At 39.2% G+C, this 22,832-nt stretch overlaps 1 protein-coding gene across 26 annotated transcripts in view; it reads right to left on the bottom strand.

The window, feature by feature from the left end:
* The window catches only part of LOC109102711 (neurexin-3b), a 332,713-nt gene that overhangs the window by 232,217 nt on the left and 77,664 nt on the right, over positions 1-22,832 (bottom strand). For 19 of the 26 annotated variants that reach the window (XR_006157472.1, XR_006157473.1, XR_006157474.1 and 16 more), the window contains 3 exons: positions 12,657-12,958; positions 4,341-4,385; positions 2,950-3,111 (listed from right to left, as the gene is read on the bottom strand). Coding sequence is in view for 22 of the 26 variants with exons in the window: in XM_042746642.1 (XP_042602576.1) it covers positions 2,950-3,111; positions 4,341-4,385; positions 12,657-12,958 (509 nt within the window). In the remaining 4 variants the exon portion in view is untranslated. The remainder of the gene's footprint in view (positions 1-2,949; positions 3,112-4,340; positions 4,386-12,656; positions 12,959-22,832) is intronic. The other 7 variants (XM_042746631.1, XM_042746633.1, XM_042746639.1 and 4 more) reach the window with 2 other exon arrangements.

Below are 22,832 nucleotides of genomic sequence, written 5' to 3'. Positions count from 1 at the left end.
CAATTGTCATAAAAAGGTAGGTTCTATGATTTGGACTTAATCTATTAAAATCAATTAGCCCAACTAAAGTCATGTTTATGCATTTAAAAAATGTGATCCTGGACCCTTGATTGTATTTGTAGCAATAGCCAACAATACATTGTATGGATCAAAATTATTGAATTTTCTTTTATGCCAAAAATCATAAGGATATTAAAGGGGTCATATGATGTTGCTAAAAAGAACATTATTTTGTGTATTTGGTGTAATGAAATGTATTTATGCGGTTTAAGGTAAAAAAACAAAACAAAACAAAAAAACGTATTTTCCACATACTATATATTATTGTTTCTCCTCTATGCCCCGCCTTCCTGAAACACCATCGATTTTTTACAAAGCTCATCTGTCTGAAAAGTGAAGTGTGCTCTGATTGGCCAGCTATCCAGTGCTTTGTGATTGGCCGAATGCCTCAAGCGTGTGACGGAAATGTTATGCCCCTTGTCATGCATGATGCATGTCTCGGTCAGAACACTGGCGAGACAAGACAAAAACAATAAAACCCATTACAAACGAACCATTTGTTGTATCCAGTGGGGACATAATTACGGATTATAATGACTTATACTGTGTTTTTACATGTCGTGTTGCATCGCGCTGCGCCGCACAAACATAAAACCATGTCTCCATTTGTGATCAGAAAAAAACAAATAACAAGCTCTACTCTACACCAGCGGTTCTTAATTCCAGTCCTCACGCCCCCCAGCTCTGCATATTTTGCACGTCTCTCTTTGTTTAAACACCTGATTCAGATAATCAGCTCGTTATAAGTGAGCTCCGTGCATGAACTGTGTTTTTATTGACATGGTCCCTACACAGTGTTCTTTGCTCCCTACTCCCTGAGCAGGGGAAATCTGTTGAAGTTTACCTCACTTCGGAACATTCATTCATGGATTTGCACTGTGCAATGTCTTCATACACAGACAAGTGTGACATCATATGCCTCTGTAAATAAATACAATTTAAATTCACATCTCGCACACTTCAATGCACTTTGATTGGAACATATACGTTCGCTTTGAACTGGAATCATGCCGGAATATCCTGTGATGTCCACTTTGCAGGGCACTTACGTTCGAATAGAACAAAGAGAAACATACAAAATGTGCACAGCAGTGGGGTGCGAGGACTAGAATTGAGACCTGCTGCTCTACACTGCTCAAAACTTGCATTTGAATCATCAGTGGCAAATCCTTTACATATGTAAACATACTTAGAGACTGTGAGTCAGAAACACTGGCATTTTATTCTACTCTCCCAGGATCAGGAAACAGTCCTCCATAAAATGCATTGCACACATCTAAATATTTGGGTTGAACTGTTCTGGAACAGTGTTGTAAATACAATTTAACCACTGCTTTCTAGTTGTGTCCTCTTTAAGGCCAAACAAAGTATTTTCGCTTTCACAACGAAACAGCATCTTCACAACATGGCGCCGTCAGCAACACTGAGAATAAAAGATATGTCTTCTTTCTTTGCATGAACATTTGGGCAGCGTTATGCTAATCTTTCCACATCATGACGTAGACATGTGGAGGTGTGTTTAAACAAGGCGTTTTAGGAGGGCATGGGCAAGTCTTAACTTTTATAAAGAATATCTCTTTGGGTTTCATCTTTGCAACTTTACAGATCTTATCTATTCACGAACAGCTTGTAACACTCCAAAGAGAAAGGAAAACTTGAAATTACATCATATGACTCCTTAGTAACAACAAGTAAAACTCATGTTCCATGATGATATTTTTTACAAAACTTGATTTTTGATTAGTAATATGCATTGATAAGATCTTCTTTTGCACAACTTTAAATGCAATATTTAGATTGTTTTGTTTTGTTGTTTGTTTTTTTTTGTGTTGTTTTGTTTTTTTTGCACCCTCAGATTCAAGATATTCAAATAGTTGTATCTCAGCCAAATACTGTCCTATCCTAACAAACCATACATCAATGGAAAGCTTATTTATTTGATTATTTATTAAATGTATTTCAATTTAAAAAATGTACCCTTATGACTGGTTTTGTGGTCCAGGGTCACAAATGAAAAGGATACAGTGGTCCCAAAATGTTTTCAGACACCTAAGCCACATCTTAAAAATATATTCATGTTTTTTTCAGAAAACTGAGTATCAAACTATTGTAAGTGGTATTTATTTTAAAGAAAGATAGCACAAGCACACTTTTCAAGCTAACAATTAAAAAAAAAATACTCTTGTTAGGTTTTAAAACAATTTTCTAATATGATAAATATACTGTTCTCAATTCAGACAACTTGACGGAAACTGACATCTATTACAGTTTTTTTTCTTCAACTGCTTACACACAAAATGTTTAATTGTCACACAATTTCTGAAACCTGACCACACACCAAATCTGCAAAACCCTACACTAATTCTCTGCCTCTATTCATAAAACATTTTCAAAACACAACAAACAATTCTCTATGTAACACACAAAAAATCGAACAGGAATTGATATTATGGCAAAGGTGTTTGCAAATGTTTGCTTTTGAGATGTGTTTGTGATATAATGAATGCAGTGCTTTATTTTGCAAGCGATGTGAGGAATTTGGCATTTTGTGTGTGCAATTCTTGGATTTGTGTGTAAAGTAAAAAAAAAAAAAAAAAAAAAAAACACTGTAAAAACCACAATGAGACCAGTTGCTTAAAAGCAAATGCATAATTGACTAGAAAAGTGAAGCTAGTTCTGGTATAGCAAAATTTGCGTGCAGATGCCATGTTGTTTGTTATTTTTTTTTTTTATGTGTGTGTGATTTTTATATGTTTTTGAGTGTGTTTTGTGTGTTGTGTATTTTATAGGGGTTTTAATATCGAGAGGGTTTTTTTGTTGTTATTTACACTGTGTGCATATGTGCGTTCGTGCGTGCACGCACGATTATGCACATCTTATAGGACCCACCTCTTTCAGGCAGCCCATGAAATTATTGCTGACGGGAGATCCAGGCAGGTCGGCAGTGCTTGGGCTTCCCCCCACATAGAAGAAATCATCTGAGCCCAGCATAGTGTAGTCCTCCTGAGTGTACCCTGTGGTGGTCAATATACCATCCACCGATATAGTCACCTGTTAAATGATGACAATATAGAAAGACAACAAATTAGTAACTCATTTAAAGACGCTCTTTTTAACCTGAGCGATAACATTATTGTATTGTTTATTATGGTCTGTCTTGTTCAGATTTGCTCCTATTTCGGGTCGCTTACTGCTAACACTCTGGACCATTGGTCTGGATAAGATTTATTGGTGATAGTTTAGTACAGGTCCACGGGACAGGTAAAGAAAATATTGCTGATGAATATTTTCTTCATCTTTGATGGGTTAAGAAAATGAATTGTTATCTGGTTTGGAATATTACTAATTGGGGTTAGTAAATGTTAAAACCAAGGACAAATTATTTGTGCTTGTTTTAGTTTTAGGGGATACGCAACTTTGTCATACGCTCACTCATACACATAAACAGAAGTTCAGACACATACTTGAACAGGCATGCATTAAAGGAAGGCATTAACCACTGTCAAAAAATCGTATTTTTATTTTTTCAAAAGGTCATACTGATATAACATGAGAAGGATTGATGATTCATTGGTTCAATGAAAAGGGGAGGAGCAAAGCCACAACAGCCAATCAACAAGCACCCATGCAGAATTAAAAAGAAAAAAATAAGCAGGAAGGCCATGCAACTAGACACACAGCACAGAAATCACATGCGGTAGACACACAAGGGATTTGGGTGGAAGCAGAGTGATGAATTGAATGTAGTGTTAGTCGCAGTGATATATGAGGCTGAATGGGATGGTGGAGATGTGGACATGCTATGAGTGGTGTGGAGGTATCAACTGCCAGAGTTCCCAGAGTTCTTAGGTTTCTCGTGTGTTTGTTTATTTTTGGGAGGCTCTGCAAGGTGGAAATTTCCTCTGTGGACATTCTTGGAAATCCTCTGTCAGTTATTGCCGACAGTCCTCGCAAAAAATGTGGAGGCTTGGTGTGGGGAGAAAAAACACTTTACTTGTTACTGTGAGAGTCCCAGTGAGGATGTGAATCTCTACGTAACGTTAACGTGAGGATGTAAAAGCCAGCCTGATAAACCAAAAACCAGTAAGAAACAAAACTGTAAAAGAAGGGAGGGAAGTTTGAGAGGGGGTAAAGGGGGGAATGTGAAAAGTCCTGGTAATACAAACCCATTTCCTCATTTTTTGAAAAGAGTGTCTAGAATGAAACTCAAAGAAAAAGAAAGAAAGAAAGGGAGAGGGATACACGGCAAACCAAAAAAGGACAATAAGAATGATATCTACCAGACAATGTAGTTTGTTTACCATAGCGTGTCCAATGCCTGAGTGTTTAGGAAGAAGGGGGAAGAAAGGAAATCAAAACAATAGTGAACAGAACGGTTGTTAATAAATGGACGAAATTAAAAGAGAAAGAAATTAATGATGAAGATTCAGGGTGTTAGTACATTAGTTTGGTTAGAAACAGGTTAGTTATACAAATGAACCCATGAATGAATAGTGTTAGTCCCAAAAACTGTTTCTTCCCAATATGTAAGAAACAGGAAAGGAAAAATAGATTAAACAGGAAGAGTACAGTATAATGAGAGCATTTTACAGTGTGGACATGTGGCCAATGGTTGGGTCACACCGGGTGACTATTTTACTAGTCATCCAACAACAGACTAATTAGTGATTGTCAAAGATTGTTGACTAGTTTTTGATTTTAAGGGTAGTGTTTTACTTAGGATGCTGATGGTGTGCTGTCTTTAGCCTGCTATACTGTATGTTTTACATGATAAAAGCCTCTCAGACAAGTTGTGTCTTTAAAATTCATCATCTTAAGAGCACCACTCTACACCTTTAGTCTTGCATGCAATTGCATCATGTAGTTTGTGACCATTAGACCATGATTGTCAAGTTAAAAAATGCGTCTCGAAACTAGCTAGTCAATTTTGAAAATTGTGTTTTATTGCTGCTTGCTATTCATTCCAGTAAAATTGTAATACATTTTAATAAATAAATCGGAACATCAGTAGCTGACTTAGAGATATCAAAACAGAGGTATCAAGATATCAGTTATCAAATTAAATATGTAGCAAGTTTATTTAATTTCTCAAAGTGGTCAGGAAGAATGACTGCTCCTTCAAAAACACAGGAACTCGGTATGCTTTTGAAATAGTTTAAAAGACATTTCTAATCATAATGTTATTGTTTCTATTTCATTTTCTACTTATGAGATACTTTTAAGATACTTATGAGACACTTATATAATACTTTTGAGAAATAGGTAGGTATTAAAAGTATTCAATAAAAAGTATTTAAAGAGTCTTAAAATTATATATATATGTTTTTTTTTTTTTTTTTTTTTTTTTTTTTGAATAAGGTAAAAATACCAGCAAATAAAAGTACTTGGTAATAGTATTTACAATGTTTTTCATTATGATTACTATCAAGTACTTTTATTTGCTGGCATCAATTTATGCATGCACATATGCATGTATGTACGTATGCATTTTTTCTATTTATTTATTTATTTATTTTATTATCAGTAACAGATCATTTTACATTTTTTTGTGTATAATCTAAATGATATTCATGAGCTAAGGCTCCAATATTTTCTTATGTCACGACCAGAATGTCTGTGCTCCCAACTCAACTATCCCCACCATTTTTTAAAACAGCTATGCCCATGAATTAAAGAAAGAGAAAGAGAAAGAGAAAGAGAAAGAGAAAGAGAAAGAGAGAGAGCAAGAGAAAGAGAGCTCCTTCAGTCTGTCAGCTCATACACTAGTCTGAAAACATCCCATGAGACATCCCATTACCAGTCTGAACAAAGTAGTGACATGAAAAAAGCACTTACTTGTCAAGCCCTCATCATATTTTCACTCCATATAAATCTGCCAGTGAAGTTTAAGGTCAGCCAAACAAATCAAGCATGATCTCACTGAAGACTCAAACCCAATCCTCAAACATGCAAACCCTCTTCCTGATGGTAATTTATCAAAGGCTTCATGTACAAGAGAACACTTGAGGCCTTGTTTATAAAACCCACATACTATCCAATACCATACTATCCACTGAACATTGCATAGATGCAAACAGTATTTTCAACTGTTCCTCGTTGGTTTACATTTCAACTGTACTTCTGCACTACGATTTTTTTTTTATTTTATTTTTTTTTTTTTACATTTCAACTGCACTATTGCACTACTTGTTTACATTTTTAACTGGATTCTTGCACTACTCATTTACATTTCCACTGCACTACTTGTACATAGGGTCACCGCAACCCAGACCTCAGCTGCTATGCCATTGTATCATATTGTATCTTTTCATCACATTGTCCTATTGTTGTATATATTTATATTTATTAGATCCTACACTTTTTTTTTTATTATTAAAACTGTTCCAATACCTTTTGATGTTATGTGTGGATAACACCAAGGATTGCTACTTAATTTTGTTGTACTCAGTGGAATGACCATAAAGGAATCTATATCTAAATCTAAAATATTATGTATGTACTATCCAACTATCCTTCATTCTATGGATTTTATTTCACTTTAAAAGTGACAAATCAAGATTTAGATTTCAGTTCAAAAGGGAAAACATATCTAATAATGTTAAGCTATTAAAAATGTTAAACGTTAACAACAATTTTAAGATTATTATAAGCATATTTAATACCCTCATTAAGTAATTAAGTTAACATGCAATATGCAGTAAAAAAAAATGCTACTGCTACACAGTAAAGCATGTTATGACTATGCTCAAACTCTGAGCAAGGATAAGAATGATTTTTGGGTAATATTTTAAGAAATAAAGTTTTAAAAAAATGGAAGACTAAAAAACAACTAGCACTAAAAGCTCTTCCTTGAAGGTTTTATGACAATGTGATTTCAAATTGTATTACTAATTAGGATAAGTTGAAAAAAGTTGCAACCATTGTTTTTATTAGACTTTTATGCTTTTTATTGTCTTTCTGAATTAAATTTCCTTTTTAGGTCTGCACAATATTAATCAGGGCTTGAAAAAAACAAACAAAAAAACATTGGTTTACTTCGAGCAGAATCTATATTTTAACGTTTCTGTTCCTGCGTTCCTCTGTATTATTACTGTTTCGAAACCGGTTCGGGTAGAAGAAATACTGGTTTATAACATTATATTTTTAAAAACATTTTTATTTGCCTATAATAATAATAATAATAATAATAATAAAGTACAGCATTTTCTTTACTCAAAAAAAAAAACAAACAAACAAAAAAAAAGGTTAAGATCTGGTAACGTTGGTCTATAACCTGCTGCGGATTGTCACAGCCAATACAGCATCGTCTTTCCTAGATTTTGGCCAAATGTAGGATACTAAGCAAAATAAAAATCTATCAAAACTTTATAGACATTAAAGTATTTCTAAGATATTAAAACATATTTGCTGCATTGTTTAAAAAACGCTACTTGTATAAGATTGCGTTTTGAGCATGCATTTTACGTCACATTTTATTAGCCCTATTACATTCAGAAATAATGTAGACTAAAATTCACCCCGGTGCTGCCCACTAAACCATGCCATGTTACATCTACGTTAGTGGGCAGGGCTTATATGGCTGCGGGTCGGGCTGGTGCTAGTCTGCATACAATGGCGGTACTACAAGCATACCAGGCCGACCTTCTTAAGGATATTGAAGAGGGTGAGGGTCCAACTCCGGAAGATATTGCTGAGTTGAGGAAGGCTGCAGATCTGTCTCTCTGAGTCACCAAGGAAACGGCCCGTGCTGTCAGCCGTTCCATGGCGGCGCTGGTGGTCTCGGAGAGACACCTATGGTTAAATCTTTCGGGCATCAGGGAGAAAGACAGGGCTTTCCTCCTCGATGCCCTGATTTCGCCTTCTGGCCTGTTGGGCGACTCGGTTAATATCATCGTCGACAGGTTTCAGGAGGCAAAGAAACAGTCTGCAGCCTTCAGACAATACCTCCCTCGCTGCTCAAAGCCTAAGAAGCCTGCCCCAAGCGGGCAGCCACAGCCATCCGCCAGCTCCTCCGCCTACAGACAGGCGCAAAGAGAGAGTGTTGGTTTTAGGGCTCGGCTCCCTGCTTAGTGTTGGCATAGACGACGCTCTCAGCCGAAGCCTCAGCCTAAGCAGGGTGACCTGAGGGCCGTCCTGCAGGCGAAGAAGGCTTCAACAGGGAGGTCCTAGCCAGCCTAGGTCCTCTGCGGGTGGCCCCACCCGTGGGGGGGTGATCGAGGTTGCCTCCCCCGTGGAGCCCGCAGGAAATCGATGTCGACTTCCTGCCGTCGAGTGCGCTTCGGGACACATCGGTTTCCAGCCAATGCGCCTTGCACTGTCCGCCCCACAGGCTTGCGGCCAGGCAGCATTCGCGTCCGCACATCGAGAATCGTTTTCGGTCGAACCCTGCCAGAGATCCGCTTCAGGGGGCCAAGAACGAATCCCGATTAATACCCAAAGCCAGCCTCGAGAGGCTGGTCCCCTTAGTAGAGTATTTCGATGCATGAAAAAATCTCAGGAATATTTCTCCTTGGGCTGTGCGCACCATTCAAAAAGGGTACAGACTACAGTTCGGTTCCCGCCCACCAAAGTTCAATGGGGTGGTCGGACTGTAGTCGACCCAGACCAGAGTTGGGTATTGGAACAAGAAGTAAGCTCTCTGCTGGTAAAGGAGGCTATAGAACATATTCCTGCCATCGAGTGCACTTCGGGACGCATCGGTTTCCAGCGAACACGCCCTGCACTGTCCGCCCCCCCAGGCTTGCGGCCAGGCAGCATTCGCGTCCGCACATCGAGAATAGTTTTCGGTCGAACCCTGCCGGAGATCCGCTTCAGGGGGCCAAGAACGAATCCCGATTAATACCCAAAGCCAGCCTCGATAGGCTGGTCCCCTTAGTAGAGTATTTCGATGCATGGAAAAATCTCAGGAATATTTCTCTTTGGGCTCTGCGCACCATTCAAAAAGGGTACAGACTACAGTTCGGTTCCCGCCCACCAAAGTTCAACGGGGTGGTCGGGACTGTAGTCGACCCAGAGCAGAGTCGGGTACTGGAACAAGAAGTAAGCTCTCTGCTGGTAAAGGAGGCTATAGAATGTATTCCTCCTCCAGACAGGGAGTCCCAAGAAGGATGGGGGGTTGCGTCCAATAATAGATCTCAGGCACTTGAATTGGTCTCTGAGGAGATTCAGGTTCAAGATGCTCACTATTCCCATCATCGTGAACCAAATTCAATCTGAGGATTGGTTTGTAACGATAGATCTGAAGGACGCATACTTCCACATTTCCATCCTTCCATCTCACAGGAAGTTCCTGAGGTTCGCTTTCGGGGGCGAGGCGTACCAATATCGGGTTCTTCCGTTCGGCCTAGCTCTCTCCCCTCACACATTTACAAAATGTATGGATGCAGCTCTAGCACCGCTGAGGCTTCAGGGTTTTAGGGTCCTCAATTACATCGGCGACTGGCTGATTCTAGCCCAGTCACAAGAGCTGGCAGTTCGGCATCGAGATGTTGTCCTTGCCCACATCCAGAGCCTGGGGTTGAGACTCAACACGTAAAAGAGCGTGTTGGCACCAGCCCAGAGAACCACGTTCCTGGGAGTGGTGTGGGATTCGGTCACGATGCGGGCACGGTTGTCTCCTGCATGGATTGAATGCATCCTGGCCACGGTGACCAGGATAAAGCTAGGCCAGGCCATCACTGTAAAACATTTTCAGAGAGTGTTAGGTCTCATGGCAGCAGCATCCAATATCATTCCATTCGGTCTCCTGCACATGAGGCCCTTGCAGTGGTGGTTGAAGACCAAGGTTGAAGACTCTCCCAGAGAGGAAACCCGTTTCGCATGATCAGAGTTACGCGCAGATGCCTTCGTTCCCTATCTATGTGAAAGAGAGCTTGGTTTCTGTCCCAAGGTCCTGTGCTGGGAGCGTCATGTCACCAGAAAGCCGTCTCGACAGACGCTTCCCTCACGGGCTGGGGCGCGGTCATGGACGGCCGCTTTACGAGAGGTCTATGGCAAACCGTCATTCCTCCTGGCATATAAACTGCCTGGAAATGTTGGCGGTGTTCCGAGCTCTGAGGAGCTTTCTGCCGGATCTCAAGGGTCATCTTGTGAGGACAGACAATATGTTGGTGGTGGCCTATATAAACCATCAAGGGGCTCTGAGGTCTCGCCCTCTATGCAGACTGGCGCATCAGATCCTCCTGTGGTCCCAGGGGAAATTGTTGTCTCTCAGACCAACATACATCCCAGGGAATCAGAATCAGGGAGCAGACATCCTGTCGAGGCAGGGGCCGAGGCCCGGGGAATGGAGACTCCATCCCGAGGTGGTGGAGTAAATATGTCAGAGGTTCGGCCAAGTGGAAGTGGATCTATTCGCTCCTCGGGAAACGACTCACTGTCTACTGTGGTTCTCCCTCACACATCCAGCCCCACTGTCAGACCAGTTGTTAGTGTGTTTCGGGTCGCCCAAGAAGGGGCTTCCTGCTTCCAAACAGACCATTAGCAACTGGATTGTCCAAGCTATAGCTATGGCCTACCAGGTGTGCAAATTGCCTTCAGTGGCCGTGAGGGCTCACTCTACCAGAGGCATGGCGTCCTCTAGAGCCCTCCTTTCAGGGGTCCCGATCCAGGAGGTCTGCGATGCAGCAGGATGGGCCACCCCTCACACTTTTATTAGATTTTACAGCCTGGACATTCCATCGACACCTGGCACCCATGTGCTCTTGTCCTAAGTGTGCCTGTGCGCAGCTTCACACTAGGACAGGCAGGGATCGTTGTGGCATAGTTGGTACTCGTTCCCCAAAGTGTCAGTCGTCTCGGGTTACGACTGTAAGCCTTGTTCCCCGTGAAAGGGAACGAGAACTGCGTCCCTTCGCAACACCTCCCCCTCCCTGGGAGCGCTTGCTTCATCACAGACGCTATCTCTGTTGTGTGCCGGCGTCCTTTTGTAGCTTCTGCTTATGCCGTCACACATTACATCGTGACGCAATACCAATCAGGATTGGCTTAGTTTCATTCATACTTCAGAGGCGCTACGCTGAGGGGCATTTCCCCCAAAGTGTCGGTCAACACAGTTCTCGTTCCCTTTCTCGGGGAACAAGGGTTACAGTCGTAACACAAGACGTTAAACATCATCCTTTACATCGACTATATCAGCACAGTGAGGAGCTGGTCACACTGAACGCCACAAATTTTGTACAGCTGAGTAGTGTAACTTTTATTTGTTTCTTTAACTGTATTTTCTTTTGATAATGAACAGGCTGCAATGTCGCAAAAATATGTTGTGTGTGTGCGTGAGGCATCGGCGCAATAGTCATACCAATGCTGGTCAGTTATACAGATAGAAGTTATACAAGACATTATTCAAAACTGTCAAGGTTTTGCAAAATAAATAAATCTGTAAAGCTTTTGCAAAATAAATAAAACTACTTTCTGCTGTCTCGTTTTACTTTCCGAGAACTTTGGAACGTGTCACAATGAACCGTAACTCAGCACATTTTTTTTTTCTTTTGCTTTGTTAATCTGTCAATGATTTAAGTGAAATATATTTTGTGTACAGTATATGTCTATATTTCTTTTTATGTAAGCCTATAGTTTTATTCTGTTTTCTCCGTTCACAGAAGCACTGCAGGTGCGTGTGATCTGTTGAATCCTTCTTATACTATCCTCGGATAAACTCTAATGCCGGTGCATTGCCATTGCGACTTACATATGATGAGTTCACAGCTGAGTGGGCATTTCATTTGTTTGTTGTATGATAAACTCATATGCTTGTGTATTACTATTTACTGGAATTTCTGATTGGTTGACAGCAAATTTCAAATATTAAATGGAATGATAAAATAATATTATTAACCGGTTAATGGCCATTTCAAATGACTGATTCTGTTCAGAATCATAAAATTAGATTTTGCTTCTGTTTCTGGTTCTGTTGCTGTCAAAAAAATTTTTTCGTTCCATGAACTGTTTCAGAGCCCTGATATTGATATTAATATTATTTATAATAATAAAGCGAATGGATTTAGGAACTTTTTTTATGCATACAAGTTTTGTAAAGAGCTTATAGAAACATTTAGGTCATTATTGTATGAATACATTTAAAATGATTAGGTGAATCTTTATAAATGAGTTTCTTTAGTTAAGAACTGTTTAAGATTCACTGCAAAAGCTATTTGTTCTTAACAAACTACTGGCTTAGTCAGACCTCCACGTACCTTGCTTGACTGTCGACCACTGTCTAAAAGTTGATTGCTAAAATAAAACTTTGAAAGTTCGCTGACACTTGTAGAGCTTTGGAGCTCAGACTGAAAGTATTTGAAGTCAAGCTTTGAGTTTTCTGATGCCCTTGAGTGTTAAACCAGAGAAAGAGATAAAAGACTTCAAGGTTTAAAAACACAGGAGGAAATAAGAACATACTCTCTCATTATTAGGAAACTAGTTAACAAATTGCAATGCAATTAAATTCAGTCTTAATTAAATATTGACAGCCCCCCCCCCCCAAAAAAAATCATCTGATTATAAACCAGCTGCAACATAATTATATTTGAATTAGAACATGAATTACTTCTCTAGCTAGCTGTGAGTAGTCTTGAGAGCAGCCGTCGTCTAGTGATTACCTGTCTCAGGTTGCGTGTCACTTTGATGTCATGCCAGGCGTTGTCATTGAACTTTCCATTCACAGGCTCAACGATAGCCTCGAAGGCTCCTGAGCCCAGGTTGATGACCAATGAAACAGCACCATCTTTCAGAGCTAGGTTAACGTAGTCAGCCGACTTGCCCGTGTGGAGGATGAGACCATTGCGTTGCCAAGTTTTGAAGGACAGAGTGATCTCATCACTGCTACTCTGGATAGGATTCTGAGACAAGTCATAGCAGAAGTACTCCGAACCCCGGAATGTCGCCACGTTCTCCTCGCGTGCTGAAAACAATCAAGAAAAAAATGACAATGTTAATTTGTTTTCAATAAGTGAATTTGAAAATTGGTAAAATTAACGTTGATGTTGTTCTTTGGACAATGAACATTAAAGACAATCATTCTGTCACAGAAATGGAGAAAGTTCTGTCACTGTTAAAACCAAGATTTCCCTGAAGTGACTTTCTAAGGGTAGATGTAGACAGAGTGGGATTGTGGGAGCTTTGTCAGAGCACTGAGGTGAAGCAGCATACCATGAATTCACATCGGCATTCCCTTGCAAAGACCCTTCACTTTCAACTCAAATTCTGTCTGAATAAGGAATCAGAGAGTGTTGTGTTTTATGTAACCATTTACATTTAAATAACCTTTCTGGAAGTTTTCTTTATATTTAATCTGGAAATGTCCTGCTGATGAGGCCTCAAGTGCTTTTCATGATTTGAGTCCCAGTGCCTCTTGGCAGAGGAAGCTTATTTCCGTATTCCAACATTTGACAGTGTGACATTGCTATTTGCAAATTACCCTGCAGTAAAGGAAAAACAATGGCAAATGTCTTCATAAATCTGCGAGGGCTTTTTTTCTTTCATGCTAACTGTTCTCTTCCCCTAGAATTTTGGCTTGCCAAAGGATGTATCAGAACTCACTGTCAGCTCCCCTCTGAGCAAATTATAGGGACAGAAAGGAAAGGGAGGAGAGAGAACAAGTGAAAACAGGATGGGAAGAAAGCAGAGAAGTAAGATGGGGTTGTGGGAGTGACAGAGAGCGAGAGAAAGGAAAAAAGGAAATGGAAAGGTTAAGATAAAACTGAGATGAAGAGGAGAGGGTAAGAGAAGCTTGTTGTGAAGGATGTGTATTAAGCCACAATATAATGAAAGCCTGAGTAAGCAAATCAAGCTCAAAGAAAAATTATAAAACAGATTTTAAATTTGGATTGGATGTAGGGGTGTAAACGAGTCTGCATCCATGCAGTAATGGACCATTATCGATTATAGCCCACTGACGTCATTCGCATTCTACGGAGCCCCGCACATGGCATGCAGGAAAAAATAGTAGGCTAAATTGTGCGCACGATTTACTAATTCGCTCCCTCAATGTACTAAAACGTGCACATGATTACTATTGCGTTCCCTCGATTTACTATTTCGTTCACTCAATTTATAAATTGTGCGCACGATTTACTAATTCGAGTAGAGGGAACGCAATAGTAATCGTGTGCACGTTTTAGTACATTGAGGGAACGAATTAGAAAATCGTACGCACAATTTATTTATTTTTTCACGGCTGCGGTTAAATTCACTTGCTTCCCCGAATACTTCTATGATACGAAATTGATGTAAACACAGTCAGTTGTGTTTTCAGAGCAGGACAAATGATCTGATATGTCAAAGTAGATCTGTGCATTAGTGTGAATGCAGCCAAGCTGCCAGTGTCTATGATCTTATCAGTAATAATCAAACGGCAATATTGCTGAGAAAAAAAAAAGAAAAAGAAAAAAAAAACATAACTAAGATTTTCTGTAAACTTTTCGTATACTTAAAGTACTAAAAGTGTTCTTTGTTTATCACTTGTAATTGTTACCCCCCCCCATTGCTTTATATTTGCTTGTATGTTTTGAAGCTATATTTTATTTGTTTAATTCTTGACAATTGGTTTGGTTTATTATTAATTTGTAATTATTTTAAAAAGTAGCCTGCTTTTATAATTTAATAAAACTGCACAAAATAAATTTCATTTTATCATGATGCATCATGATATCGAATTGAATTGAATCGCTGACATGATAATCATAATTTAATTGAATCATGAAACCAGTGCCGATTCACACCCCTAAGAATGTTGCCACAAATTCACTTTTGCTCTATGTTGTGCCTAGATCTAATCAAGGTGTATTTCACTAGCTAGGACCACGCCACAAACAAGCTATGAAACAGTTAGTTGAACAGAGTGTTGGGGAAGAGTAGAAAGAGGATGAAGGGGTCGAGGGAATGGGCTGATGGTCAGGTTGTTCAGAGCATCTAGAATTGATGGCTTAGAGAGACTCAGGGTGGTGGTACTGTCTCTATTTAGGCCAGACAATTAGGACCCCCAGATACAACCTGAAAGAAAGAGAATGTTGGATAAGGTTGGCTGAATGGATGAGAAAGGGAGGGAAGGGTGGGTTCGAGAGAAAGAAACAAACAGTACGGTATGAGGTGGCCCGATATATGGAGGTTTGATGACCCTATATAGGGTAAGCAGTTTGGAGAATGGATGGATGGGTGGATTAAAGTTGAAACTACTTAAAATACTTTCTCCTAGTCCAATTTAATATGCATAGAAGCATAATCCTGGTATTAGTACATGGATTTTAAAACATTCCCTGTGTTCGAATGTCTACTTTTCATCTACATGGTACATCCCAATTGCATTTGCTGTATACTACACACATTCATAGAAAATACTTTATACAGTATAACATTTTAGGCACAGCTTTTGCTTCATTTGGTTGAGCATCCTGGCTGGTCCAACAAGCAGCATTGGCTCAACCAATCTGTTTGTCCAATCAGTGGAATACAGGAGATGATTATTATTGAATTTCATTCTGAAGGGCTCATTCCTATATCGTAATCCCTTTGAAGGGTTTACCCTCCAGAGTGAGAGCTTCGAAGGGATGAAGGGTGTAGGGGCCCAAAAAAACTATTTTGTCAACCAATTAAGGAGGTGCCTTTGCCATTCAATTAAACCTGTGCAAAGAATCATTGCACAAAGTGTCGCTTTAAAATCCTTTATTCCAAAGGGCCATTTGATGTGGCTTTAGTTTGGAATGACCCTTTAGCATTGCATGATTGTTCTCCCTATGATGATGTGCCCATCAGAGGTGGATTTATACTATTTGGTTCACAGCATTAATCAGCAATTCCATCTAGTACCATAGTATTGCACATTTCGCATTCTACAAAATAATTTTCAAACCGGGCAGCGTTAGTATTTACAAGATTATTAATTCACCTGTTTCACAAGGCCAACACAACCAACCACACACACACACAAGCTTATGATATTAAATAGACATGCTTATTTGCATAACAGGTTTTGATTAGCAGTTAACTAGCATACAGTGGTCAACATAATGAGTCACTTGACACAAAAAATTATGATTGTTAAAAATGTTTTGTTTTTGTTTTTTAAGCTTCAGGAACACAGTCAAACACACACAATGAGGGGATGTTTCCTAAGGTAATACATTACAAATCAGCCTTACCATTTATGGATTTCCAGTATCTTTGAAACATGGTATTATTACATTTACTAAATTATTACTGCATGAAGGAGATGCAAGGTTGTGTAGAATAAAAATTAAAAATAATAACTTATTGATTCAGAGGTACTGAGGGAAATTAATTATCTCATATTTGCTTAGTCTACACTCAAAGCTGTAAAAATATATACTCTGAATATTCTCATAAGGGCCAGATTTCCCCATAGCTTTGATGGGTCAACGTGTATCAGTAACTTGATGTTTTTCCATAGCAGTCTCTCTTAACGTCTGATCTCATTTGATCTCACAGGGTCTCCAGGCAGGACAGAATCTCTCCAGCAATGCTGCATCACAGTTACATCTCAACTCAGCCTTATCAGGGTCATCTACAGAGGGCCCGATCTGATGTCACTTACTCGAAGAGCTCTTACACAAGTTATTTCCACTGAGACACGTCTGCATGCAGAGGTGGTCAATTGCCTTAAGACTGCATGGGAATCGTGACTTACCTTAAATAAATAAAAGAATGAATGATTGAATTAATTCATTAATAATAATTAATTTTAACAATATTTTACAGAACACAGGAGCAAGGCAAATATTAGCTTTATTACCTGTTTAATTTAATGAATGCAATCGGGTAATTGATAGAATAAATCAATGTTGAATTTCCTCACTAGGCAGAACAACACATTCCTGCAGTATTTGAAATAGAATAATGATCTGCTAAAGTGGAAGAGAAAGAAACAGTGCTTGCTTGGCATTTTGTTCATTTTACATTGATTGTCACTCGCAGGGGAAGTTTAATTTTCTCCACTGCTCCGTTTGCAGCTCAGTGTACCGAGCTTTGATTTCAAAATCCAATGGAGGCAATTAGCTACCTCATTTACATGTCCCTGTTCCGCGTCAGCTCTGACATTTGGCTTGGCAGTACTAAAACCATTCTTTGTGGCTTCTCTTACACCCTGAAAAACCCTGAACAAGGAGGTCAAATTAATGGCTTGTGTTTCTGATTCATGACCAAGTGGAAATCACAGATGGTTTTTAAGCTATGGTGCTCAAGTGACTAATGAACGTTTGAATCTGACTTGCAACACTTTCCACCATTTTCCAACACTCCCATCTTCTTTTAGTAATCTCACCTCTATCTTGACACAAAAGTGCAACGGTGACCATTTTTTAATAACCTTGTTTCCAGACCAGAGGTGGACAATAATGAAGTACATTTACTTGATTACTATACTTAAGTACACTTTTTAAATAACTGTACTTTACTTGAGTATTTTTATTTTTTTTTTCTGGAAACTTATGACTTTAACTTCACTACATTTGAAAGACAAATATTGTGCTTTTCACTCCACTACATTTCTATCAAGGCCCTCAAAGTAGAAAGTCGTTACTATGTAGCAGCTTCGAAAGTCAGTGGGAGATTTTTTTTTTCTATAAAACGTGACTTTTTTCCAGATAATCTGTAAGTAATCACTCTTGTAGGGTTACATGAAGATGTTTCCAAGCATTTTCTGAACACTGACCAGTTGCAAATGTGATATTTATTTACAACAATTTAATAATAAGACGTTAATATTGTTGTATTTATTAGACACAATATTGCTTGATCTTGCAAAATTATGTAAATCAAAATATTACCTATAAGGCCACAGAAAAACTGTTGTGCGTCTCCTAACAAAGCACAGTAGGTGTTTCACTTGAAGCAGAACTGCACAGTCCATTCTGTGCATGACTTCAAAGTACTGCGAGGGCGATTAGAGAGTATTTTTGAAATTTTTGTTTTGATGTCAAATAAATCTTGCTGTTTCACTTTTTTTTTGCTAAGACAGTGTTACTGTTGTAAAGTTATACAGTTACAGTTGTGCTGCTGGGTTTTAATGAAGGTTTGATTGTTTTTCTTATCAGTCTGTATTTAAAGCAATTTCAATGTCCACTTGATTCAAATGTGGATGAATGGCTACACCTAGATGTGTACACACTGCCATAGCTGTGAGAGATCACTGCCATGCTGCTTTTTCTGCAATAACTGTAATAATATTTAATAACATTACTTTTTTACTGTATTTTTCATCAAATAAATGCAGCATTGGTGAGGAGAAAAGAGACATCTTCAAAAAATTTAAAACTTGGAAGCATGTTTATTGCAAATTATTTGGTTACATTCAAATACTGTACCTAGTTTAAGACTTTAGTGGGATTATGTCATTTGTAAAGCTTTCCCAGAGTGGGTGTATTTTTTCCATGGTAACACTAACATCGACTCTGATTGGTGGATCTTCAGAATTATGGTTAGTGTAGTTCTTCATTAAACATGAGTTAAAATCTTGTGGCTTCAACAGACACATATCATCGATCTGTACAAAACATACAGTATATTCCATCCAAAAAAAGTCACCATATCAAGCTCTTGGTCAGGATGTGTTTTTAGTCTGTTGGAGGGCTGTTTTCGCACCCTTAATGCCGCTACAGATTTAGTCATCTAGGAAGCAGGCCTGCTACTGGCTTTGGTAATGTGGCGTGAAGAATCCGCAGTGGCAGCAGCCAGCGGTGTAACGTGCCCCACCGTGCCTCCAAACTGCAACCAGCATTCTCTAACACAAGCACTGCAGATATCAAGCTAAAAATAGAAGGCTAATTTCTGCATGACAATGCCGGAGCACGCCTTAAGAGTGGAAAGCGATTTTGGAAGCCTCCTACATGCTGATGAATCAGGACCGGAAAGAGCGAGCTTAGCATCAGTCATGTGCAGAAATGGTGTGCTGTGATGAGAGTGGGCAGGTCTCAAGGGTGACCGTACACCAAACTGCCAGCTAATGCAGCCCTAGTGGAAAACAAGATGTGTAAGAAGCAGGAAGCAATGATGCTGGCCGTGATTTGTTGTATCAAATTCAACCGTAAACAAACTGGTAAATATCTCTGATGACAACATACTCATGAATGGAGGGTTCCGGTTAGTGTGAGAAAACATTAGAACAGAGCCTCTGGTGTCTGTATTTAAAATGACACACAAGTACGGCTGGGAGACAATGAATATACACTATTTGGTAACACATTATGGTCCTATAAGCACATTAACTAACATTAACAATAAGGAGTACATTTGTTACAGTTTATTAATCTCTGTTTTGTTTTTTGTTTTTTTATATTAACTAACTCAGGACCATTAAATGAGATTAACACTACTTTTAATTTTTATAATGTATATAGTAATTCAGTTAAAAATCTAGTTAATAATTTGCTTTATATTTAATAATTATTTGCTCCGATACAACATCTGGCAGATGCTTTTATATAAAAATGACTTATTGCACATCATATGGATCACTTTTATGATACAAGAGGGTGATTTTCACTTTTGTGTGAAAAAATGATCGAAAAAATGATTGCTTCCCCTTTAAGCAGACACAATGTCAAAAAGATTCTCTTTATGGTGATGAGCTCTGTTCAACTCTGATGTCATATTATTGCAGTGCTGTCTTTAGTGCAGCATTCTGGTCTGATAGCTCATCACCCCACTGTCATCTGGTTGGTTAAAGGCAAGCGGCCCACCTGTCCAGCTGAGCTCTGCCATTCGACAGGTGTCTGGGGTGGTGGTTTGCACGGTGAATGATGAACGTACGGCTGACAGGGGTAGGGTGGGGGTGTGCAAGGGTCCCTGGAGTCTAATCCCATCAAAAGAGGCAGTGATGCAGAGAGCTGGGTGCCATGCAGCAATGGTCAGGCTCGGTGTAAGACCGATAGCAAAGATTTCAGTCCGTTAACACACCAAACCTCAAACAGGATTGTCTAAAGTAGTAAAGTGGTGAAACATGAATGTGTTGTAGCAGCAATTCATGCGAAAAATGAATCTGTAGTGACTGTTACATAATTTACCATGTTCAGTCCAAACTGCCCACTTGGTGCCGCTGTAAAATATTACTCAAGGTCATAATTACAGCATTTACATATTAACTGTTTAACATGTTGAAGGCTCTTTCATATTCTGGAAACCATGCAAACTACAAATTAAACATGAATTTACATTGGATTATGAAGAGAGGGAACATTTCTTCCTCATTTCAGAAGTCCATCTCATGCCACTGCATCAGACCAAACCCTCCTTACAGCTTCTCTCTGTCTCTGACTGTCTCTACCCCCAGACACCCCCCACCAATCCCATACCCCTCCCACTTTTGGCCTTGACGATGAAGCAGAGCTCCCTAGAGCATGACTGACAGTACTGGGAGCCAATCACTCATCTAGAACGACGCACTGCCTTATTGGCCATTATCTCTGCTGTCAGCAACAAGGCAGAGATGTGAGCGGTGTCTATCCCAGCAGCCTCTTTGTTTTTGTCCTGTCTCCTTCCATCCAAACCCTTCCATCCACTGACAAGAATGCAGCTAAAGCCAAACGCTGAAGCTTGTCACCCTTTCATGTTTTAAATCTGCGATAAATCCCCCATATCATAGCTAATACGCGGTCATCATCCATCCGTCACTTCTAGTGTGCGCTCTTGTGAGATAGGACATTACAACAAATTGTGCATTAGTTTTAAATCTTGTGACCATTTGTAAACTGTGTGCATCATTTTACAATTATTTTCGAGCAAAAAATTGTTGTGTGAAGTTGCACCAGAATAACGCGACAGAATTACTCTTGACAAATAAATATAAGAAAATCTAACATTCAGCATACAAGCATATATATATACAGTACAGGTCAAAAGTTTGGAAACATTACTATTTTTAATGTTTTTGAAAGAAGTCTCTTCTGCTCATCAAGCCTGCATTTATTTGACCAAAAATACAGAAAAACAGTAATATTGTGAAATATTATTACAACTTAAAATAATAGTTTTCTATTGGAATATACTTTAAAAAAATAATTTATTCCTGTGATGCAAAGCTGAATTTTCAGCATCATTACTCCAGCCTTCAGTGTCACATGTAACATCCAGTCTATCACATGATCATTTAGAAATCATTCTAATATTCTGATTTATTATGAGTGTTGGAAACAGTTCTGCTGTCTAATATATTTGATGAATAAAAGGTTAAAAAGAACTGCATTTAAAAAAAAAAAAAAAAAAATTCTAATAATATAAATTCTAATAGTATATTTTCTTTACTATCACTTTTTACCAATTTAACACATCCTTGCTGAATAAAAGTATTGATTTTATTTAAAAAAAAAAGAAAGAAAGAAAAGTAATGAGTACTGACCCCAAATTATTAGTGCTTCTTTTTTTTTACTTTTTATTCATCAAAGTATCCTAAAAAAGTATCACATGTTCTGGAAAAATATTAAGCAGCAGAACTGTTTCCAACTTTGATAATGAATCATCATATTAGAATGATTTCTAAAGGATCATGTGATAATGATCCTACAAATTCAGCTTTGCATCACAGAAATAAATGATAATTTAAAGTATAATAAATTTAAAAACAATTTATTTTAAATTGTAATAATATATCACAATATAACATTTTTTTCTGTATTTTTGATCAAATAAATGCAGGCTTGATGAGCAGAAGAAACTTCTTTCAAAAACATTAAAAATAGTAATGTTTCCAAACTTTTGACCTGTACTGTATATATATATATATATATATATATATATATATATATATATATATATATATATTTTTTTTTTTGTACATATAACATTTATGAAAATAACCCTTATACAGCATAATGAATCACCCCCCGTAGCAGATATATACAGATGGAGCTGGGGAAGGTGGAGGGTTTCTGAAGCGCTGCAACTGCTACTGCAAACACTAACTAAGTATTTGAATGATGAGCAGTGAGTTCATTAGCTGCTGATACAAAGAGAACCAATCATGTAACCATGGTTCCTTGAGGGAACAAGACGCTACATCAAACACTATGGGGAACGCCCTCTGTGTGACCACGCTCTGAATCACATGTGTAATCAGCCCAATGGGAAGACAAGACATCATAGGCGGGTGACGTCATCGACCGGGAAGCTTAAAAGCACATGCGGCAGTGCCGGCGTTAGCCTCTAGGAATGAAGCAAGCGCTGACAGGGGTGCCAGGAGTAGGGCTTCGAGACGCAGCGTCTCGTTCCCTTGAGGAACCATGGTTACATACGTAACCTTAGACGTTCCTCTTCAGGAACTCGAGCTGCAACGAACGCTATGGGGAATGAGGTGCACACGCCGCCAGACTTCCAAATCCCTGCCTAGTGTGTATCCGAAGAGCACAGCTAAGGCAAGAGAACAGAAGAGCCTGGAGTGGCTCGCATACCTAGGTCATAGAACCTCACAAAGGTGGAGGGGGTGGACCATCCCACAGCATGCAGATGTCCTGCATGGATACACCTGCTAAAAAGGCCTTGGAGGTCGCCATACCGCGTGTGGAGTGAGCCTTGACTCCCATCGGTGAGGGGAGGTCAGAGGACTCATAGGCCAAGTTGACAGCCTCAACTATCCATCGGCTAAGGGTCTGCTTAGTTGCAGGGAGACCCCTCTTGGGAGGACCATGGCACACAAGCAGTTGGTTCATCCTTCTCCACAGGGCAGCTCTGTGGACATATGTGTCCAGCGCTCGAACTGGACACATACAGTTAAGCTTCTTCTGGTCAGGCTCCCGGAAGGGAGGAGGGCAGAAGGCCTGCAGCACTATCGG

This window comes from Cyprinus carpio, chromosome B20 (genome assembly GCF_018340385.1).
Source record: "Cyprinus carpio isolate SPL01 chromosome B20, ASM1834038v1, whole genome shotgun sequence".
Classification (NCBI taxonomy): domain Eukaryota; kingdom Metazoa; phylum Chordata; class Actinopteri; order Cypriniformes; family Cyprinidae; genus Cyprinus; species Cyprinus carpio.
This window is presented reverse-complemented; position numbering and strand designations above follow the sequence as displayed.